The sequence below is a fragment of the Balaenoptera acutorostrata genome, chromosome 19 (assembly GCF_949987535.1).
Source record: "Balaenoptera acutorostrata chromosome 19, mBalAcu1.1, whole genome shotgun sequence".
NCBI classification, from domain to species: domain Eukaryota; kingdom Metazoa; phylum Chordata; class Mammalia; order Artiodactyla; family Balaenopteridae; genus Balaenoptera; species Balaenoptera acutorostrata.
The window spans coordinates 57,914,242-57,933,253 of NC_080082.1; the positions used below are offsets into that span (position 1 = coordinate 57,914,242).

At 45.4% G+C, this 19,012-nt stretch overlaps 1 protein-coding gene across 1 annotated transcript in view; it reads left to right on the plus strand.

Annotated features, from left to right (window-relative positions):
* SAE1 (SUMO1 activating enzyme subunit 1) overlaps positions 1 to 19,012 on the plus strand; it is a 72,125-nt gene that overhangs the window by 578 nt on the left and 52,535 nt on the right. Inside the window, exons 2-3 of the mRNA XM_007168187.3 lie at positions 12,470 to 12,581; positions 17,012 to 17,185. Coding sequence (XP_007168249.1) covers positions 12,470 to 12,581; positions 17,012 to 17,185 — 286 coding nt within the window. The remainder of the gene's footprint in view (positions 1 to 12,469; positions 12,582 to 17,011; positions 17,186 to 19,012) is intronic.

Genomic DNA, 19,012 nt, shown 5'->3' on the forward strand with positions numbered 1-19,012 from the left:
GTGGGGGGGCATAGTTCATTCATTCATAGGTAGTGGAAACCTGTTCTCTGCTGGATGCTGGAGAGACTGGCGAGCCCAACAGATGCGAGCTTACATTCATTCTTGTGGCCTCTAAGGGGTGGGCCAGTCTGAAAGAGTGAGGGTTTTTTTCGAGGAGTTTTGGAGCAAGTAATTTCAAGTGAGGTTCCTGAGAGGCTCGGAGAGTCTGGCTGGGCTGGAGGTACCCGAAGAGATTGCTTGTGTCTAGATCTGGGGGTGTGTCCCGAGAGGACAGGACTGGGGATACCTTGGGCATGGGGGAGTAATTTTAGGAGGGGATGAGGTCTTTGAAAGAGGTGGTCGATATGATCAGATATTTATTGAGCACCTGCCACCGGCGCTGAGCGGGTATTAATGAACTAGGCAGACTCCTTGCCCACATGGAGCTTATGTTCCGGTGGGGGAGGCAATACACATAAAGAAATAATAAAATATTAGGCAATGCAAGTGCTAGGGAGAAAAAATAAAGCAGGGAAAGAGGATCAATAAAGGATGGTGAGGTGGGAGAGCTATTTTGATAGGGTGGCCAGGGGAGGCCTCTGAAGAGGTAACATTGAGCCTTGGACCTGTATGAAAGGAAAAGCCGTGTGGCCATCTGGGAGGACCTTTCTAGCATAGGGGACAAGTGTAAAATCCTAGAGGCCAGAGCATGCTTGGCAAATGAGAGCAACAGGGTGGCTGGAGCCAAATGAGGGGTAGCTTTTTTTTTTTCTGTTTTAAATTATTAATTGATTTATTTTTGGCTGCGTTGGGTCTTCATAGCTGCGCGCGGGCTTTTCTCTAGTTGCGGCGAGCGGGGGCTACTGTTGATTGCGGTGCGCGGGATTCTCATTGCGGTGGCTTCTCTTGTTGCGGAGCACAGGCTCTAGGCGTGTAGGTTTCAGTAGTTGTGGCACGTGGGCTCAGTAGTTGTGGTGCGCGGGCTTAGTTTCTCCACGGCATGTGGGATCTTCCCGGACCAGGGCTCGAACCCGTGTCCCCTGCATTGGCAGGTGGATTCTTTTTTTTTTTTTTTTTTTAATTTTATTTATTTATTTATTTATGGCTGTGTTGGGTCTTCGTTTCTGTGCGAGGGCTTTTCTCTCTAGTTGCGGCAAGTGGGGGCCACTCTTCGTCGCGGTGCGCGGGCCTCTCACTATCGCGGCCTCTCTTGTTGCGGAGCACAGGCTCCAGACGCGCAAGCTCAGTAGGTGTGGCTCACGGGCCTAGTTGCTCCGTGGCATGTGGGATCTTCCCAGACCAGGGCTCGAACCCGTGTCCCCTGCATTGGCAGGCAGATTCTCAACCACTGCGCCACCAGGGAAGCCCTGGCAGGTGGATTCTTAACCACTGCGCCACCAGGGAAGTCCCAGGAGGTAGCTTTTGAATTCTAAGTGTGCTGGGAAACCTGTTGGAGAGTTTTGAGCAGAGGAGTAACACGATCTGAGTTGTGTTTGAAAAGGATCGCTCTTGCTGCGTGGAGAACAGGTGGAAGTGGGCAGAAGTGGAAATAAGGATTCCGCTTAGGAGGCTGCTGCGGTAATCTCCTTGAGATGCAAGTAATGGTGGCTTGGAACTCTAGGGAAGGGGTCAGATGTAGATTCTGGATATAATTTGAAGATAGAGGGGACAGGCTTTGCTGAAGGATTAAATGTGTGGAGTGGGAGAGGCAGAACTCAAGGTTGCCTCCAAGGTTTTTGGCCGAAGCAATTGGAAAGATGGAAGTGCCTTTACTGACTGAGGTGGGGGAAGAATCAGCAGTTCTCTTTTGGACTTAACGTTTTAGCTGTTTACTATACATGTAAGTAGAAATATGTGAGTGGTTGAGTTCAGTGATGAGGTCTGGGTGATGGGGGGTGGTTATGTGATGTGCGTGAGTACAGAGGGCAGAATTAATTGATTGAAGGGTTGGGGAGGCAGGCAGGTCAAGAGGTTTGAGGGGCGGGAGCTTCTAGAACTTTTTGGTGAGAGAGCGTGTGTGGTAGGTGGGGTGAGGTGGGGGTTACTTCAGGCTCATTTCAGGTGTGTGGAGCCTTCTGTGACTGGGGAGGAGGGCGCATTAGGAGGCATTAGCAAGCACTGGTCTGAGGGTTGAAGGCACCTGAAATAGAAGATTGGGGATTAAATGATGAGAATGGGCCTGAAGACATAGTGTCGAATGAGTCTAGGAACTGCCGTTTGAAGGAATGTTAGGGGTTCCTGAAGGGTTGAGAAGGGTATCCTAAGTGTACTAGAAGGGTTGATCCCAGGCGTTGGGGGCAGCAGGTGGTTTTGTTTGAGGTAGGGTAAAGTTGGTGAGGATTAAACTGGAATTAGTGAGGGAGCTGTCAGAGGGGTAGGAATGAATGATTTATCTGAGGAGCATTAAAGAATGGATGGAGGGCTCCTGAGGGAGGGGTGACCTAAGGGGCAAGTCAAAGTTGGGGTATGGAATTCTTGAGAGGTGGGAATTATTCTGAGGAAGTGAAGATGTCTAGAACTCAGCGGAGAACCTAAAAAGGATTGGCTGAGGGTCCTGGGAGGGTAGGAAGGGGTTAGCTATAATTTGGAATCTATAGATTTGTATACAGTCTTACAGAGTTGATTAAAGTGCTCTGTTGTCCCTTTTTCAGCTGAGTCTCATAGCAGCTCTTTGGAGAAGGAAAGGCAGTGATTTCCTCCTCTGTACAGAAAGGAAGGAGGCTCCACAAAGCAAATTGACTTGTCTCTAAGGGAACTCCAGGTGGGATAGGAGAACTTCGGGGACTGGGGTTCCTTGTGAAGTAGAAAGCAGCCTGGGAATCAACAGACTGCATTCTGGCTACAGTTTTGCCTCTGACTCTATAATGTTGGACCAAGGTTGTCAGAGAATTGGAAGGGAGACAAATAATAATAAAAAGGGTCTTCAAGGGAACTCATACAGTCTGGAGGTTAAAAACTGGTGTGTATCTCTCATACAATGTTTTAAGTTTTTTGAAATTAGTTGCCAGCATTTAAAAATCTAGAGAATTGGCCAAATTTGGGACAGTTTGAGCATCAGAAGGCATAAAATCGACTTCACTTAGAAATATTTAATAATGTGTCTTCTGATGTAATGAAATAAGAACCTCAGTGCATCATCTTCAATGTTTTCCGCCCAGATATCATGTTTTCACAGAACAGAGGAACAAATTAAAGGACACCATTGAGGTAATGATGAGATGTCCAGAATGTGGGACGTTTTACAAGACGACTGCCCTGGTTCTCTTCCAGAAGTCAATGTCATGGAAAAAACAAGCAAAGGGTCTGTTCTAGATTAAGAGAGTAAAGGGTGGAGCCAAGTGCAAGGTGTAATCCTGACTGGATCCTGGTTCAAAAAGAAAACTTCCCTAAAAAACATCTTTTAGGCAATAGGGGAAATTTGAGTATTCAGTCCTGTTAGATGATATTTGGGAATTATTTTCTAGATGTGCTAATAGTGTGGTTATGAAGGAGAATGTCATATTTTTGGAGCTGCGTGCTAAAGGTGTGAAGTGCTGTGATGTCGGCATATGGGTAAAGCCAGTAGGGCAAAATGTTAACTGTTCTTTCTATTTTTCTGTATGTTTGAAATTTTTCATAATGAGAAGTTGGAAAGATGTGTCTGTCTCCCTCCCAACCAACCCCCACCCTCCCCACATATGGAGATTTCACAGTTTCTGATTTCTGTCTTTTGAAAAATAGTAAGGTCAGACATCTCCACATTGGTTGGAGCTAAGCAGAGGCTGCCTCTTTTTTTTGGCCGCACCGCGAGGATGCGGGATCTTAGTTCCCCAACCAGGGATCGAACCTGCATCACCTGCATTGGAAACGCAGAGTCTTAACCACTGGACTGCCAGGGAAGTCCCGAGGCTCTTTTACACAGAGCCTGGGCTCTACTTGGCCGTCGTCTCCCGCAGCTCTGCTTCACTCATTGATAGAATTGCCTGGCCCCTGTAAGCACGTGAGCTTGCATCTCTTGCTGTGGCGCCGAGCCCATTTTGTGGATGAGGTTCAGGGAAGGGAGCCACCTCTCCCAAGGTCACACACCAAGTACATAGAAGAAGGAGGACTTGAATCTAAGCCACTAACTCCAGGTTCACTGCTATTTCCACAATAGCTCATTTGCCACAATGGGAGGCTCATTCTTTCAATCAAATGAACATAAAGGAGAGTGTTGAAGCTGGCAGCCCTGTATGTTCTCAGACTGCGTGCTTCAGCGGTTTTTGCACCGACTTTCACGACAAAGCCATGTCTAATTTTTCTCCTTCCACTCAGCGGTCATTTATCCCCTATCTAAGAGTGAGGAGGGAGGGTGACTGAGAAGAGAGAAGTAGAGGATAAGCTCCATGAGGACAAGCACTTTATAAATGTCCAGTAATTAAGATGTGGGGTTTGACTGGTCTCTATTAAATTCCCAGTGCCTGCAAGTATGTAGACATTCAGGTATTTGTTGAGTGGATGAAATGATTGTACACTGCAGACCTAGGAAGTCCAGAAACCTGGGTTCAGTTCCCAGCTCTGCTAACTAGCTCTCTGACCCTGGGTGAGTCACAGCAGTTTCTTGGCCTTATGTTCCACATCTGCAAAAAAGGAGGGGTGAGTGTGACTAAATCTTTAAGGACTCAACTGAAGTTTTGACTTTACAGGAAAGGGGCTCCAGAAACTTCCCTGTTTTCAAGCACTCATTACCCTACACTGCTGCTGTTCAGACAGCGCTTCAGTTGGTTCCATAGGCACCTACTTGCCATGAAAGTGACTGAGCATGTACTGGAGGCCAATCCTGGTTGTTTCATATAAGGATCAATTTTTTAGTGGTTAATAGTTGAGTTTGAATCTCAGCTCCAGAACTTCATAGTTATCTAACCTTGGATACATTTCTTAACTTCTCTGTGCTTCAGTTTTCTCACTTATCAAATGGGAATAACAGAATCTACATCATAAGATTATTGAGAAAGAAATGAGATTATGCATGCATAGCGTCTACGCACAGAAAGCATTCAGTAAGTTATAGCTAACATTATTTGACAAGTATAAATCACCAGCCACAAAATAAGGGAAACTAAATAGGAAATAGGTTGAGATAAGTGAGATAAAGTAGGCGTCAGTGGGATGAGTGGAAACTCCAAAAGGACAAGGAAGGCTGTAGGAGGAGCAGATTTGCCCAAGCAGGTCGAGGTGAGGAAGTCTTAAGTTCTGTCTTGGATTCTGACAGGACATTTAAGTAAGTATAATGAATGGGCAGTTGGATGGAGCAGGATTGTAGATTTAAGTGAAAAGTACTGTACTGTAAGTGAAGAAGAGAGTATTTTTAGAAGGAGAAAATGGTCAGATCTTCCAAGTGGCCCCATCATTTTTCTGGTCACAGTGACCAGAAACCTAGGAGCCTCTGTCCTTTCTGTCCACATCCAGTCTATTGGGAATTCCTCTAGGCTCTGCTTTAAGCTCTGTCTCATTCTCCTTTCTTAGTCCAAGCTACACCCATCGTCTCAGATCACCTTAACAGTTCCTCCCTGGTCTCCCCTGTTCCACGTGTGACCCTTTATAATCCATCCTCCACACAGCAGCCAAACTGATTTAAATTTAAAAAACAGATCACAGCAGTCCTGCTTAAAGCCTTCCAGTGATTTCCTGTATACTCAGATCTTTTAAAATCCGTTGCCTTTCCTGCCCTGCCTTGTCCGACCTTGCCTGCATCTCCCTGGCTCACTCCATTCAAGCTGCTTGTATCTTTTTGTTCCTCAAATATGCTAAAGCTCTCTCTGGCCTCGGGGACGTTGTGCTCGCCCTGCTCAAAATCATCTTATACAGGATTTTTGCATGACTCACTCTCACGCATTAGACTCTCAATGTGGTTGGAATATGAATTTGGTCGTCTTCAGAATTTTTAATCATGAGTGGAATTCATTGGCTTGACTTACCTTACAGTATGTATTGTGAATTCAGATTGTGGTGTAAAGACTGGTTCCTTCCCAGAAATTGAAAAGGTATTCCCATGGCAGCAGAAGTAGAGAGGAGAGTAGATCAGCAAGTATTTATTTAGAACCTACTATATGCAAGGCAGCATGGGGGAGACATTGAGAGAGGGAAAAAAAAAAAATCACAGATCCTGGTTAGAATTGAATTTGGGATCCCAGCTCTGGGCACCCATTAGCTGTGAGAGCTTAGACACCTTTTCTGAACCTCAGTTTTTTTCCTTTCTCAAGGCAGACGTGGATCCTTTCCTATGGAAACGTGATGGCCTACTTGGGGGCCTGTGGAGCCACTTGGCCTTTTAGGGAAAGAAATTGTATGCAACATTTAGGATGTGTGCTTTTTTTCTGAGAGGAAAATGGTGAAGAACCATAATCAAGGTTTCAGTGAGGCACTGTATGTACTGTACCTAGCTCAGTGCCTGGAACTTAGCCCTCTGTGGTTGGTAATTACTGTCACTGTTGTTACCAATAGACTCTATACCCAGTATGTCACAGTGTAATTTTTTTATAAATTTATTTATTTATTTATTTATTTATTTTTGGGTGTGTTGGGCCTTCGTTTCTGTGCGAGGGCTTTCTCCAGTTGCGGCAAGCGGGGGCTGCTCTTCATCGCGGTGCGCGGGCCTCTCACTATCACTGCCTCTCTTGCTGCAGAGCACAGGCTCCAGACATGCAGGCTAAGTAGTTGTGGCACACGGGCCCAGTTGCTCCGCGGCATGTGGGATCTTCCCAGACCAGGGCTCGAACCCGTGTCCCCTGCATTGGCAGGCAGACTCTCAACCACTGCGCCACCAGGGAAGCCCCATGGTGTATTTTTTTAAAAATAAATTTTATTTATTTATTTATTTTTGGCTGCGTTGGATCTTCATTGCTGTGTGTGGGTTTTCTCTAGTTGCGGTGAGCGGGGGCTACTCTTCGTTGCAGCGCGGGCTGCTCATCACAGTGGCTTCTCTTGTTGCGGAGCATGGGCTCTAGGTGCACAGGCTCAGTAGTTGCGGCGCATGGGCTCAGTAGTTGCGGCGCATGGGCTCAGTAGTTGCAGCTCACGGGCTCTAGAATGCAGGCTCAGTAGTTGTGGCGCCTGGGCTTAGTGGCTCCACGGCACGTTGGATCTTCCCAGACCAGGTCTCAAACCCGTGTCCCCTGCGTTGGCAGGCGGATTCTCAACCACTGCACCACCAGGGAAGTCCTGGTGTAGCTATTAATTCAATAGCAATTGGAGTAACAGTGTGGTAAGTCCCAAGCACAGTCATAGATGCTAGAGATACCATGGTTTCTGGAGCTTACTGACATTATAATGGAGGAACGAGCAATGAACACATAAACAAGTAGCAAAATTCCAGATAGAAAAGCTGTAGACCTATTTTGGATTAGGTGGCCAGTGTGGACTTTTTTAAGGAGGGGCAGTTGAGCTGAGACCTAAAGAATGGGTCATGTGAAGAGTTAGGGGAAGAAGCAGAGAGAACAGCTAATGCTAGAGTCCTACGGTGGGAGCAAATGTGGCACTTTCTGGGATCAAGGAAGGCCAGCCCAGCTGTAGGCAGGTTACCAGGGGCGAGAGTAGGATGAGACAGGCAGGAGTGGTATGCAGGGCTGTTGGTAAGGAGCTTGCATGGGAACCATTGAAAGGTCTGAGCAGGAGAGTGGCGTGGTCAGGTTTAGAAGCTCTCTACCTGAGATGGGGACAGTGGATTGTTGGGGGGCAGGAATGGAAGCAGGGAAGCCAGGTGTCAGGCTCTTGTGGTTTTATAGGTGAGAAATGGTGGCTCAGAGTAGGGCTGTGTGGCTGTGAAGATGGAGGGAAGTGGTGGACGACGCTGCTGTGAATAGCATTGTACATGATTTTTGTGCCCACGTGAGTATTTCTGTAGGATTGATTCCAAGAAGGGAATTGCTGCATTAGAGTCTGAGTAATGATAGCCAACATCCTTCAGTGCTGACTATGTGCCAGGTACTATTTTAAGTGCTTTTCATGTAATTGAGCCATAAATAAGCAGTAATCTCAGGGCCCCTAGAATGGTTAAGGATTAAAAACATAAACATGATATTCAGTGTTTGTTGGCAGTTGAATTAAAAAACCTCCCAAGGGACTTCCCTGGCGGTCCAGTGGTTAAGCCTCCAAGCTTCCACTGCAGGGGGCATGGGTTTGATACCTGGTCGGGGAACTAAGATCTGGCATGCTACGAGGCATGGCCACAAAAAAAAACCAAAACAAACAAACAGAACCCCAAAACCCTCCCGAGCAGTCAGAGTGTATGGAGCTCTCTAGGATGGAGGGATCCTAGAGAGGCCATGGGCTGCATGTGATTTATGTCAGAGGCATTTATGTGGAGCAGTTGCTTGAAGAGTTTAGAGGGTACTCGCCTGAGTCTGCCGTGATAAGGACTTTTTGAGGAAATGGCATTTGAGTTGGGGTTTGAAGTCTGGAGGAAAGGCTTGACTAGGCAGAGAGAGGAAGACAGGGTGCGTTTCAGGTGTGTGGAACGTTGTGTTTTAAAGTCTGCAGGGTTTAAAGTCTGATTTAAAGTTTGCAGCTGGCAAACATGTATGCAAGACCACCTGGCATCCTCCCCATCATAGAACAGGTGCTCCATAAATGTTACTTGAGGGGCTTCCCTGGTGGTGCAGGGGTTAAGAATCTGCCTGCCAATGCAGGGGACATGGGTTCGAGCCCAGGTCCGGGAAGATCCCACATGCCGTGGAGCAACTAAGCCCGTGCGCCACAACTACTGAGCCTGTGTGCCACAACTACTGAAGCCTAGAGCCCGTGCTCCGCAACAAGAGAAGCCACCACAGTGAGAAGCCTGTGCACCGCAGTGAAGAGTAGCCCCCGCTCGCTGCAGCTAGAGAAAAGCCCATGCACAGCAGCGAAGACCCAACGCAGCTAAAAATAAATGACTGACTGACTGAATGAATGAATGAATAAATAGCTTCTCTTGTTCCTGCACTGATTCTTTTTTTTTTAAAAGACACACACGCATACACATTTGAGGTTTTTTTTTTTGTTTGTCTGCTGTTTAAATTATTTATTTATTTATTTATTTATGGCTGTGTTGGGTCTTCGTTTCTGTGTGAGGGCTTTCTCTAGTTGTGGCGAGCGGGGGCCACTCTTCATCGCGGTGCGCGGGCCTCTCACTATCGCGGCCTCTCGTTGCGGAGCACAGGCTCCAGACACGGAGGCTCAGTAATTGTGGCTCACGGGCCAAGTTGCTCCGCGGCATGTGGGATCTTCCCGGACCAGGGCTCGAACCCGCGTCCCCTGCATTGGCAGGCAGATTCTCAACCACTGCGCCACCAGGGAAGCCCCTCAAGTAACTTTTATGGAGCACCTGTTCTGTGATGGGGAGGATGCCAGGTGGTTTTGCATACATGTTTGACCAGGTCGTCGAGGAGATTCAATCATGAAGTCAGAATTGGTATCTCCATTTTACAGATGAATAGACTGAAGGTCAGAGAGGTCGTGCAGTTTGCCCGGGTCACCCAGTTAGGAAGTGGCAGAGCCAGAAGTCAAGCCCAAGTCTTCACACCTGGAGGGCATTAGTGATGGGCCATGCCCGTTGCTGAAGGAGCAGCAAGGAAAACAGAGCCCGAGGAGAAGTTAGTCGGTTTGGAGATGAGGGGGCCATTGGTAACGTTTGAGGGTACAGATTTCCCAGAAGTGAGTGGGGCCGGTCTAGCTGTATCCTTGAGGTAGATACAGCAGCCAAACAGGAAAAGACTGTCACTCAGACTGAGAGGGACCATGGAACCTGGAGTTCCAGGCGCAGCAGTGTTAGGACCAGGTGAAGGGAGGGCTCACAGGCTAACAGTGAGAGCAGAGACCTGGAAGGTACAGCTAAATGCACGGCTGCTCAGCCTTTCTAATGCCACAGGTTTGGTATGTGCACGATGTTGTCTTTGGAAACATTGCTTATTTATTATATGTGCTGATTCTCAAGGGATTGGAGCGACTCTGGAAGGCTGCGTGGCTTCCTTCCTCCTCGCCTCTGCTGGTGTAATGCTATCAATCTGTGATAAGAGACCTGCTCATTGCTAGCATGTCTGTTATTTACCTTGCTTGTATGCCCTAAGCCCTCTGCCCAATTATTCTGGTGAAGTGGAATTGTCACTTGAAGCTCCTGTCAGCTAGGCTATGGTTGGCAGTGGAAGGGCCATGTAGAAAAAAGCAATAATGGAGAAGCTGAGCCCCAGACATATGCCTATGTCATTGTTCTCTCCCTCCCCTCCACCCCCCGCTATTTTACCCTTTGGTCATATCACTGAAGGAAATCCCAAGTCTGCTAGCATCAAGAATCAGTGCAGGAACAAGAGAAGCCACCGCAATGAGAAGCCCACGCACCACAACAAAGAGTAACCCCTGCTCACCGCAACTAGAGAAAGCCCGCGTGCAGCAATGAAGGCCCAACGCAGTCAAAAATTTAAAAAAAAAAAAAAAATCAGTGCAGGACTCGATTTTACCAGCCATCATTCCCATTAAAGACTTCTAGCCTGATGACATGCAAGTGTCCGTAATTATTAGAACCATTTTTGGAAAAGAGTTTCTGCATGTTCTCCTTAGTAGTGGTACTTGATGAGAATGGACTCATTTCATAGATTAGGAGCAAACTCATTGGTCAGCAGAACTTGAATTTAGGTGAGACTATTCTTAGTTCTTACTAATGCTTTTCAGTGCGAATAATCATACATTTGCTGCAAAAATATTAATGAGTTTGATTACAGGGTGCTGCCTAAGATCCTGATGGGGTTTTTCATGGTATATGATGCAGACTCTTTATTTCCTTTTTTTTTTTTTTTTTTTTTCTTTTTTTGGCCTACGGCGCGGCTTGTGGGATCTTAGTTCCCCAACCAGGGATTGAACCCGGGGCCTCAGCAGTGAAAGCACAGAGTCCTAACCACTGGACCCCAAGGGAATTCCCTTTATTTCCTTTTTCAAATATGAAAAATTCTGATTCTGAAACACTTCTGGTTCAAGGGATTTCAAATAAGGTATTGTGGACCTATACTGCTTTCTGCTGACCTCAGAGTTAAGTCCAGACTTCTCTGACTACCTTTTTTTTTTTTTAATTTATTTATTTTATTTATTTATTTTTGGCTGCATTGGGTCTTCCTTGCTGTGTGTGGGCTTTCTCTAGTTGCTGTGCGTGGGCTGCTCTTCGTTGCGGTGTGCGGGCTTTTCATTGCGGTGGCTTCTCTTGTTGTGGAGCATGGGCTCTAGGTGCGCGGGCTTCAGTAGTTGTGGCATGTGGGCTCTAGAGCGCAGGCTCAGTAGTTGTGGCGCATGGGCTTAGTTGCTCCGCGGCATGTGGGATCTTCTCGGACCAGGGCTCGAACCCGTGTCCCCTGCATTGGCAGGCAGATTCCCAACCACTGTGCCACCAGGGAAGCCCGACCATTTTTTTTTTAAGCCTCATCTTCTGTCACTCTACAGGCTCAGAATGAGCTAAACACTTCCCAGATGCGCCCTCTTTCGTGCCACCTTGTGTGTTATAGCTTAAATAGTACCCCTTCTCCCCTTCTCTTCTGCTGTCACACTAGTCCAAGCCGTCATCCTCTCTCACCTTAACTGTGACACTCTTCCCCTTCCAACCGCAACCCTGCCCCCACCGCATGGCTTTCCGTCATGTTTAGAATAAAATCCAGAATCCTGACAGTGCCTGTAAGAGCCTTCATGATGTGGCCCCTGACTCTGTCTACAGCCTCATCTACCATTCTTCCCTTTTTTAAGATTTTTTTGATGTGGACCATTTTAAAAGTCTTTATTGAATTTGTTACATTATTGCTTCTGTTTTATGTTTTGGTGTTTTGGCAGGGAGGCGTGTGGGATCTTGGTTCCCTGACCAGGGATCAAACCTGCACTCCCTGCATTGGAAGGTGAAGTCTTAACCACTGGACCGCCAGGGAAGTCCCCCATTCTTCCCTTTGCTCACTGCTCTTCAGCTGCTCTTTCTGCCTTCCTGCTCCTGGAATATGCCAAGCACTCCTCTGCTTCGGGGCTTTTGCACTTGCTTTTTTCTCTACCTGGAATGTTCCTCTCCCAAGTATCTGTATGTATGTCCTTCATTTCATTTTGATTTTTGCTCAGCACCTCCGTGGAAAGGCCTTCACGATCAGTCTGACTAAAGTCACATCCTCCATCTTTCCTGATCCATATCATGCTTGATTTTCTTCACTTTTTGAGATATTATATATCTCTGTTTGTTTGTCTGTCTCTACAAAATACAAGCTCTGAGGGCAGGAATTGTGTCTGTTTATTCACTGCTGTATTTCCACACCTTGGAGGGGGGCCTGGCATAATAGGTGTTCAATAAATATTTGTTGAATGAATTGTTCTCAGCAGGATAGATTGGAGCCTGTCTCTTTTTCAAGATTTGAGGCCTGGATGCTTAAGTGCAGTTAATGAAATCCAAGATCATTTCCCTGTTTTTGTCTTGTTTTGTTCTTCAATGATTCGGGGAGCTTCCACTGTCCTCTTTCATCCGTTGACAATATCTGCCTTGTAGGCTGCGGGCCTCCCGGGTGCTTCTTGTTGGCATGAAGGGACTCGGGGCTGAAATCGCCAAGAATCTCATCCTGGCCGGAGTGAAAGGACTGACCATGCTGGATCACGAGCAGGTGAGATGTTCTGCTGCCTTATCACTGTCCTTCGCCATCTCCCCTCTTTAGTATAAACATGTGGAGATTTCGTGCCTTCCTACTTGCCCCTTCTGGGCTGTGAAAGAGGAGGGCTGGCGTCCGTGGCACTGTAGCCCTTGGAGACTGACAGCGCCAGCACCGGGTTTGAATTCAGCTCCACCATATCCTACGTGATCAACCAGTGGAGGCTCTCGTCTCCTCGCTGGTCTTGCCTGTCTGTAAAGTGGAGTTAGCATCTCCCTTGGAGGGTGATTGTGAGGAGTAGAGGAGTGCTTTTCCAACTTGTACCCATAAATCACCTGAATCACTCATTTAAAATGCAGAATTGCCTCGGGGCTTTATTTTGGTGTAGCTTTCACCCCTAATGATTCTACTTTATAAAGTCTGAGATAAGGCTCAGGAATATATACATTTAAAGGGTATCTCAGAAGAAAAACAGAGGTATCTCAGGAGATCTTGATGGAGATGCTTCACAGGCATTACCTTGGGAAATGTTGGATCAGAGAGAATGTGTATGGACCACTTAATGTAATGCCTGCATGTAATAAGCCTCCAATAGTTAATTATATGATAAAATGTTATTTAATTGATAATAGAACCATAGTGCCCAACTCCTATGTGGCTTTCTCTGACCTGTCTTCTCTCCAAAGTGAAAATAACTGCTGCTTTGTCTACATTCTCATGCCTCAATGACATTTTGGTTTTCTTTTATGGAAAATTTCAAATATATACAGAAGTAGAATAATATTTGACACCCCACCTACTTGGCTTCTACAGATACCAATGTTTTGTTGATTTTTTTATTTATCTTTTCCCCTGTATTTTTTGGGACAGTTTTTTAAAGCAAATTCCAGATATCATGTATTTTTTTAGTTAAAATATTTCAAAAATTGTGTTGTCACATGATATTATTTGTCTTTTTTTCCTTTTAGGCAATGAACAGGGTTCCTGTCGCATGCTAAGTAACTAGCACACACAGTGTGAGGTATAGGCTCTGTAGACAAAAGTAAATGTTAATGAAATTTTTAAAAGCTCACCTTGTTTGGAGTTTCAGGAGAAAATAATATCTAGAATTTTTGTTGTTTTAATTCTCCTGCAATACAAAGAGACACATAGGTTGGCTCACTTAATATCACAGTCACAAATTGATTTTTGACTTGAATTCAAAACTTTCTAAGGAAAGAAAATCCCTGCGAGCAAGCTGCCAGATAATTAACTGAACCCACCCAGGTTTGACATCCCCCCCGCCCACCAGCCACAGTGCCCCCTAGTGGCAGGAACACCCCATCCAGGGGAAGAATTTGTTTGCCTTGTGTAGAGAGGGTAAGAGTGGAGACCCAAGGAAGGATAGTTCCAAAACCTGGAGGCCCTTGGTGTGGAAAAACGAAACCACAGTGGGATGGTAGCTTCCTCATTTGGTTGGGTAACCTGAGAGTGGGGATGAGAGAACGCTGAGGGCGCGTGATGTGGTCCCCTCACTGCCTCGGCGCCGGGACGAATGCCACCCAGAGTTGGGGTCAACCGTTGCCTCTTCAGTTTAAAGACTGATAGTGCCTTCTGCTTGCCTTCCGCTGTAAGGCCTGACGCCTCTGACTGGTTTTCAAAGCCTGACACAGTGGTTCTCAATCCCATCTGTGCTTTAGAATATTTGGGGAGTTATTTAAAAATAAAAGTTCTCCAGGTGAGTCTAAAAGTCAGGGAGGGTTGAGAACCACTGGCTTCATATAACCTGGTCCCAGTCAACTTACCCAGCCTGACTCCCATCTCATAAATTTCATAGTTCATGAACACTCTCTGGTGGTTCTGCCTTTTGTAGTTTGCTTGTGCTTTTGTCCCTGACTAGGAGCGTCCCAGGAAGATGGGGCTGCATTATGCAGAAGCTTTGGAATCGTGAAGGCTTGGGCTCAGATCACACCTTCTGAAGCTGGGAAAGGGAATTAACCTCACAGAGACTTAGCTTGTTCATCTATAAAATGAAGATGATAATTCCTGCCCCTTAGAGTTTTTCATTTCGTTTATGTCAGCAAGCATCCAAGAGCACCTGCTGCCTACCCTGAAGTAGTCTAGGTACTAGTGATAGAAAAATGCACAAGATTTGCTTCCCATCCTCAATTTTTTTCCAGAAACCAGAGCAGGCTACCTGACTCAGGTTGTGGCATGGGGACATGAGAGAGACTTCCTGGAGTGCTGAGCTGAGTCTTAAAAAACAAGCAGAGTTTTTTCAGGGTTTGAGGAGCTGTGTTTTAGGCAGGGGACATTAGCACAAGACAGCATGGTAGAAATTGAATATAACAGTTTGGTGTTTTTAGAGTGTGAAGCCCGCGGTGTGGGGACGTTGCAGATTGCAGGTGAGGTCCAAGTCACGAAGGGCCAGCTGGTAAGCTCTGCTGTAAACTTACTTAATTCTCTAGGTGGTGAGGAGTCATTGAAGAGTTTCAGATGGGCGAGGGGTGACTTCAGCTTTGGGCTTTCTGTAGATCACTAATACTGTGTAGACTGTGGTTGGCACAAGATATGGGGCAGAAGACTACTTAGAAGGCTGCTTTAATAGTTTAGGTGAGATATGAAAAGGGTCTGCGGAATGACAGTGGGGACAGAGATGGTGAGAAGCACCGAGAGGTGAGAGATGCTTCGGTGGTATAGTCAGTAGGATTCTATATGGGAAAGCAAGGAGGAAGTACAACAGCTGACACTTACTGTAAGTGCTGGACGCTGTTCTAGGAGCTGTAGTTGTAGTATCTCATTTAGGCCTCAAAATAACTCTGAGATGTAGGGATTGTCATTCCTGTTTTACACATAAGAAAACGGAGGAAAAGAAAGTGAAGTATTGGCCCGCCCAGGGTCACAGCGGTTAGTGGTACCACCAGGACCCAGGCAGTCCGACTCCTGGCAGAGGCCGTGCGCTTAGCCACGTCACCTGGTGGCTGCTATCAAGGAAATGTAGAGGATAGGAAGGCCAGGTTTCTGGCTCTGGTGACTGGATGCGTCAGAGACATGTCTGTTTGTTAACAGAGACAACAAACATAGGAATCGGACTATGATTGGCCCATGGGATCTCCAGGAGGAACTTTCTGGTGGGCAGTTTAATATAAGACTCAGATGGATTAGGAAGCAATCTGTACCAGTAAGAGCAATTTGAGAAATAACAGCGGATTTTGGTAGAAACTATAAGGCATGGCGTTGGTTTATGGAGCTATATAGAGTGAAAAGATGAATGATTCTGAGGTAGAATCCTGAGAACAGCTGGACCTAAGAGGGCCCATACAGAAACTGGAATGTCCAGCGGGGGAGAAGGAGAGCCGGGAGCTGTGAGGCCAAGGAGTGGGGCACAGGTAGTACTGACTCCCCTGGTGGAGTGATTAGTAGTGCATCACTTTTAGTAACGTCCTCATTTTACATGTGATTCCCTCATACTCACTCAAGGTCACACATTTAGGTGGTTGAGCCAGGATTCAAATCACAGCTGTGAATCCAACCTGAATTATCCCAGAGCATGGCTTTTAACCACTATGATGTACTATCTCTCTGTGTGTGGTGAGATCCCTGGGATGGGATGGGATGGGATGGGTCAAGCATACTGTTGGAGGGCTGGCCTTGAACGGGAGGAGGACCAGCTCATTTGCTTGGAGGAAAGATAGTGAGGGAGAGTGTATACTGTGGATAGTTGGCAGGAGAGGAGGATTACTTCTGTTGAACCCAGTCTTGGTGAAGGTGGCGGGGTCATACATGGAGATTCATGATTAAATTAGATGTCTGATGTGTGAAGAAATGCATTTTGAACAGTGGAATCTGTAATCCTGCTGGTGGCTGTCAGGTGATTATATTGTCTGTCTTTGAGGCTCTCTTCTGCTGACGTCCAGCCTTACGAGTGGAATTATCCCTCTGCTCCAACCTCCGCTCAGCTGTCCTCCTTTCTGAGTTTTAATTGAATTTAACAGTTCGTTTCAAACATTCTTAATTGTATCTAATTTTTGTGTTGGTCTGATTTTAAACCACTTGTAGGCAGGGACTATATCCTTTAAATTACTTAATGTCTCTCTCTGATTGCTTAGAATTGGGCACATGGTAGGGATTTGGTCAACTCTTAGCACTGATGATTATGTCATTTTGTTAGCAGTTAAGAATTTACTTAAGAAAGCATGGACTTCTTTTGTTTAGAATGAATTTTCATTATAAACACAAGGGGGTGCTCTTTAACCATCAGTGCCCAGTTTAAAAAAAAAAAAAGTTAAATGTCTGTTTTAAAGCCTCAGAAGGAAAGAGTATAGGGAGTCTGCATTGGGCAGATTCCTATAGGAACAGTAGTACTACAATTAGATGGTAGATATTTTAGTTATTCTTTAAAATGGAAAAGTTCGTTTGTTTTTCCCCCCAAATTCAAGTATTAAAAAAAAAAAAATTATTCCTAGGTATCTCCAGAAGACCCCGGAGCCCAGTTCCTGATCCGTACTGGATCTGTTGGCCGAAACAGGGCCGAAGCCTCTTTGGAGCGCGCACAGAATCTCAACCCCATGGTGGATGTGAAGGTGGACACTGAGAATATAGAAAAGAAACCTGAGTCGTTTTTCACCCAATTTGATGCTGTAAGTTTCATAGAGAATGTAAAAATCTGATTCAGGAATTCAGCAAATTAAAGCACTAGTTGTATGTATACTAGGTACACTGGAGCATTAGAATCTCACATCTGAGCTTTTTCCCAAGTAAGTTTTTAAGCTGTTCCATTCTTTAGTTTTAATATATTGCCCTAGTAGATTGAAGTCTTATATTGCCTTAGTGTATATGCCTTATTAGTGTATTGCCTTAGTATGCTGAGTGTGTTGGTAGGCAGATCCAGTCTGTTGAATCTGCTCTAGCTGCTTGTGAGTTGCTGCCTTTTGGTTTCTTCTTTGGGCATATTTTTCCCAAGACCAGGTTTTATCATTGGTGTTTTGTCTTCCTTCCAGAATTTTTGCACAGAGCTTCTATTACATTTTATTGCAAATGTTTTCTTCTGAAAACTTAACAAGTTGGTGAATTTCTGTAGCAGAGTCTTTTTTTTGTTGTTAGAAATACCAAACTACAGCTTGTGTTTTGTCTTTAAAAAGAGCACACCTGATCTTGGTCTGTCTCTGTCTCTTTCTTGCACACAGCCACTTTGACCATGTTGCCATGGATAACTAGACAAAATCACTGTAGTCTTAAGCCAAACGAGGCATATCCAGCCTCATTTGATTTCACTGCCAAATCTTTGCAGAGGTGAAAGGATAAGTTAAATTCTGTTTCAGTGTCTGTGACCTTTCAGACATGGCTCCCTGTACCCTGGAAAAGCTTAACAAATGTTGGATAACCGTGCAATAGTCACAGATGATCTACTTGTTTTTTAAATGAAGGGCCCATTACGTGAGAGGTTAGAAATTGGGTTTGGTAGTTTTGTTTTTCACACTGTTGTATTTCATATGTGCCTCTGTTCAAATGTGGGCTTGGAACGATGGATCATCTGTGCATTTTGTCCCTTAAAAATTTTTTTTTATTCTATTTTGTAAGTCCAGGTATTGGAACATTTTCCATTTGGACATAAGTCATCTCTTCATTTCTTTACCCGTAGTAACCACATTTGGTTTACTCTAGGTGTCCTTTGAACTTCTAGCAACTAGAAGCTTTGTTAGAACTGAAGCATGGGGCTGTTGCTTGTATAACGCATGTGCACAGGGCAGGCGTGACTTCCTCATATTTGAGTCACGTTTGACTGGTCTTCATAGGTTTTCACGCTCAGTTTTGACTGCAGGGCTCCATTCGGTCAGTTGATTGCATGTTCAGCTGCACCTGTCTTATCTTTTAGATTTGACTTTTCCTCGGGTGACTGCATCCTTTGAATGGCAGCAGAGACACACGTTGCTCTGTGAGTGTTATTTCAATATTCAGGCTGCCAGACAACAGCAAGAGGTTTATCAAATGAAAATCCTTCTCCAACTTTCTATGTTCAGAAGAAAACACGTGCAATTTAGAAGTTGTCTTCTTGCCCCTGATCACAAAGCTTCTCCCGCAAAGGTGTTCTGTGTTCTGTGCAGTAAAACTTAGCCATTTCTAATACCTCAACTTACTGGAACACAACTTAGAGGCCTCAGAGCAACATTGATAATTCCACTGAGTGAATCACCGTCTCATTGTCTAAGTCTGAATGGGAGGTCACTTGGGCTGTAACCTTTTCTTTTGTCCTTAAATTCAGATAAAGTTTCACATCGAAAACTGTGGAAAAATAATCTCAACAGGACTTGTTTATTTTCTTTATCTTAACATATCAGTCAAAAGAAGGGGGGAAAATGCCGTTGTATTTAAACATGACCTTTGGGTAAATTTTAAAAACTGGTTTTGTTTCTTGCCGTAGCTTATTCAGATATTAATAGGTTTAATGATTTAGAAATAACTTCCTC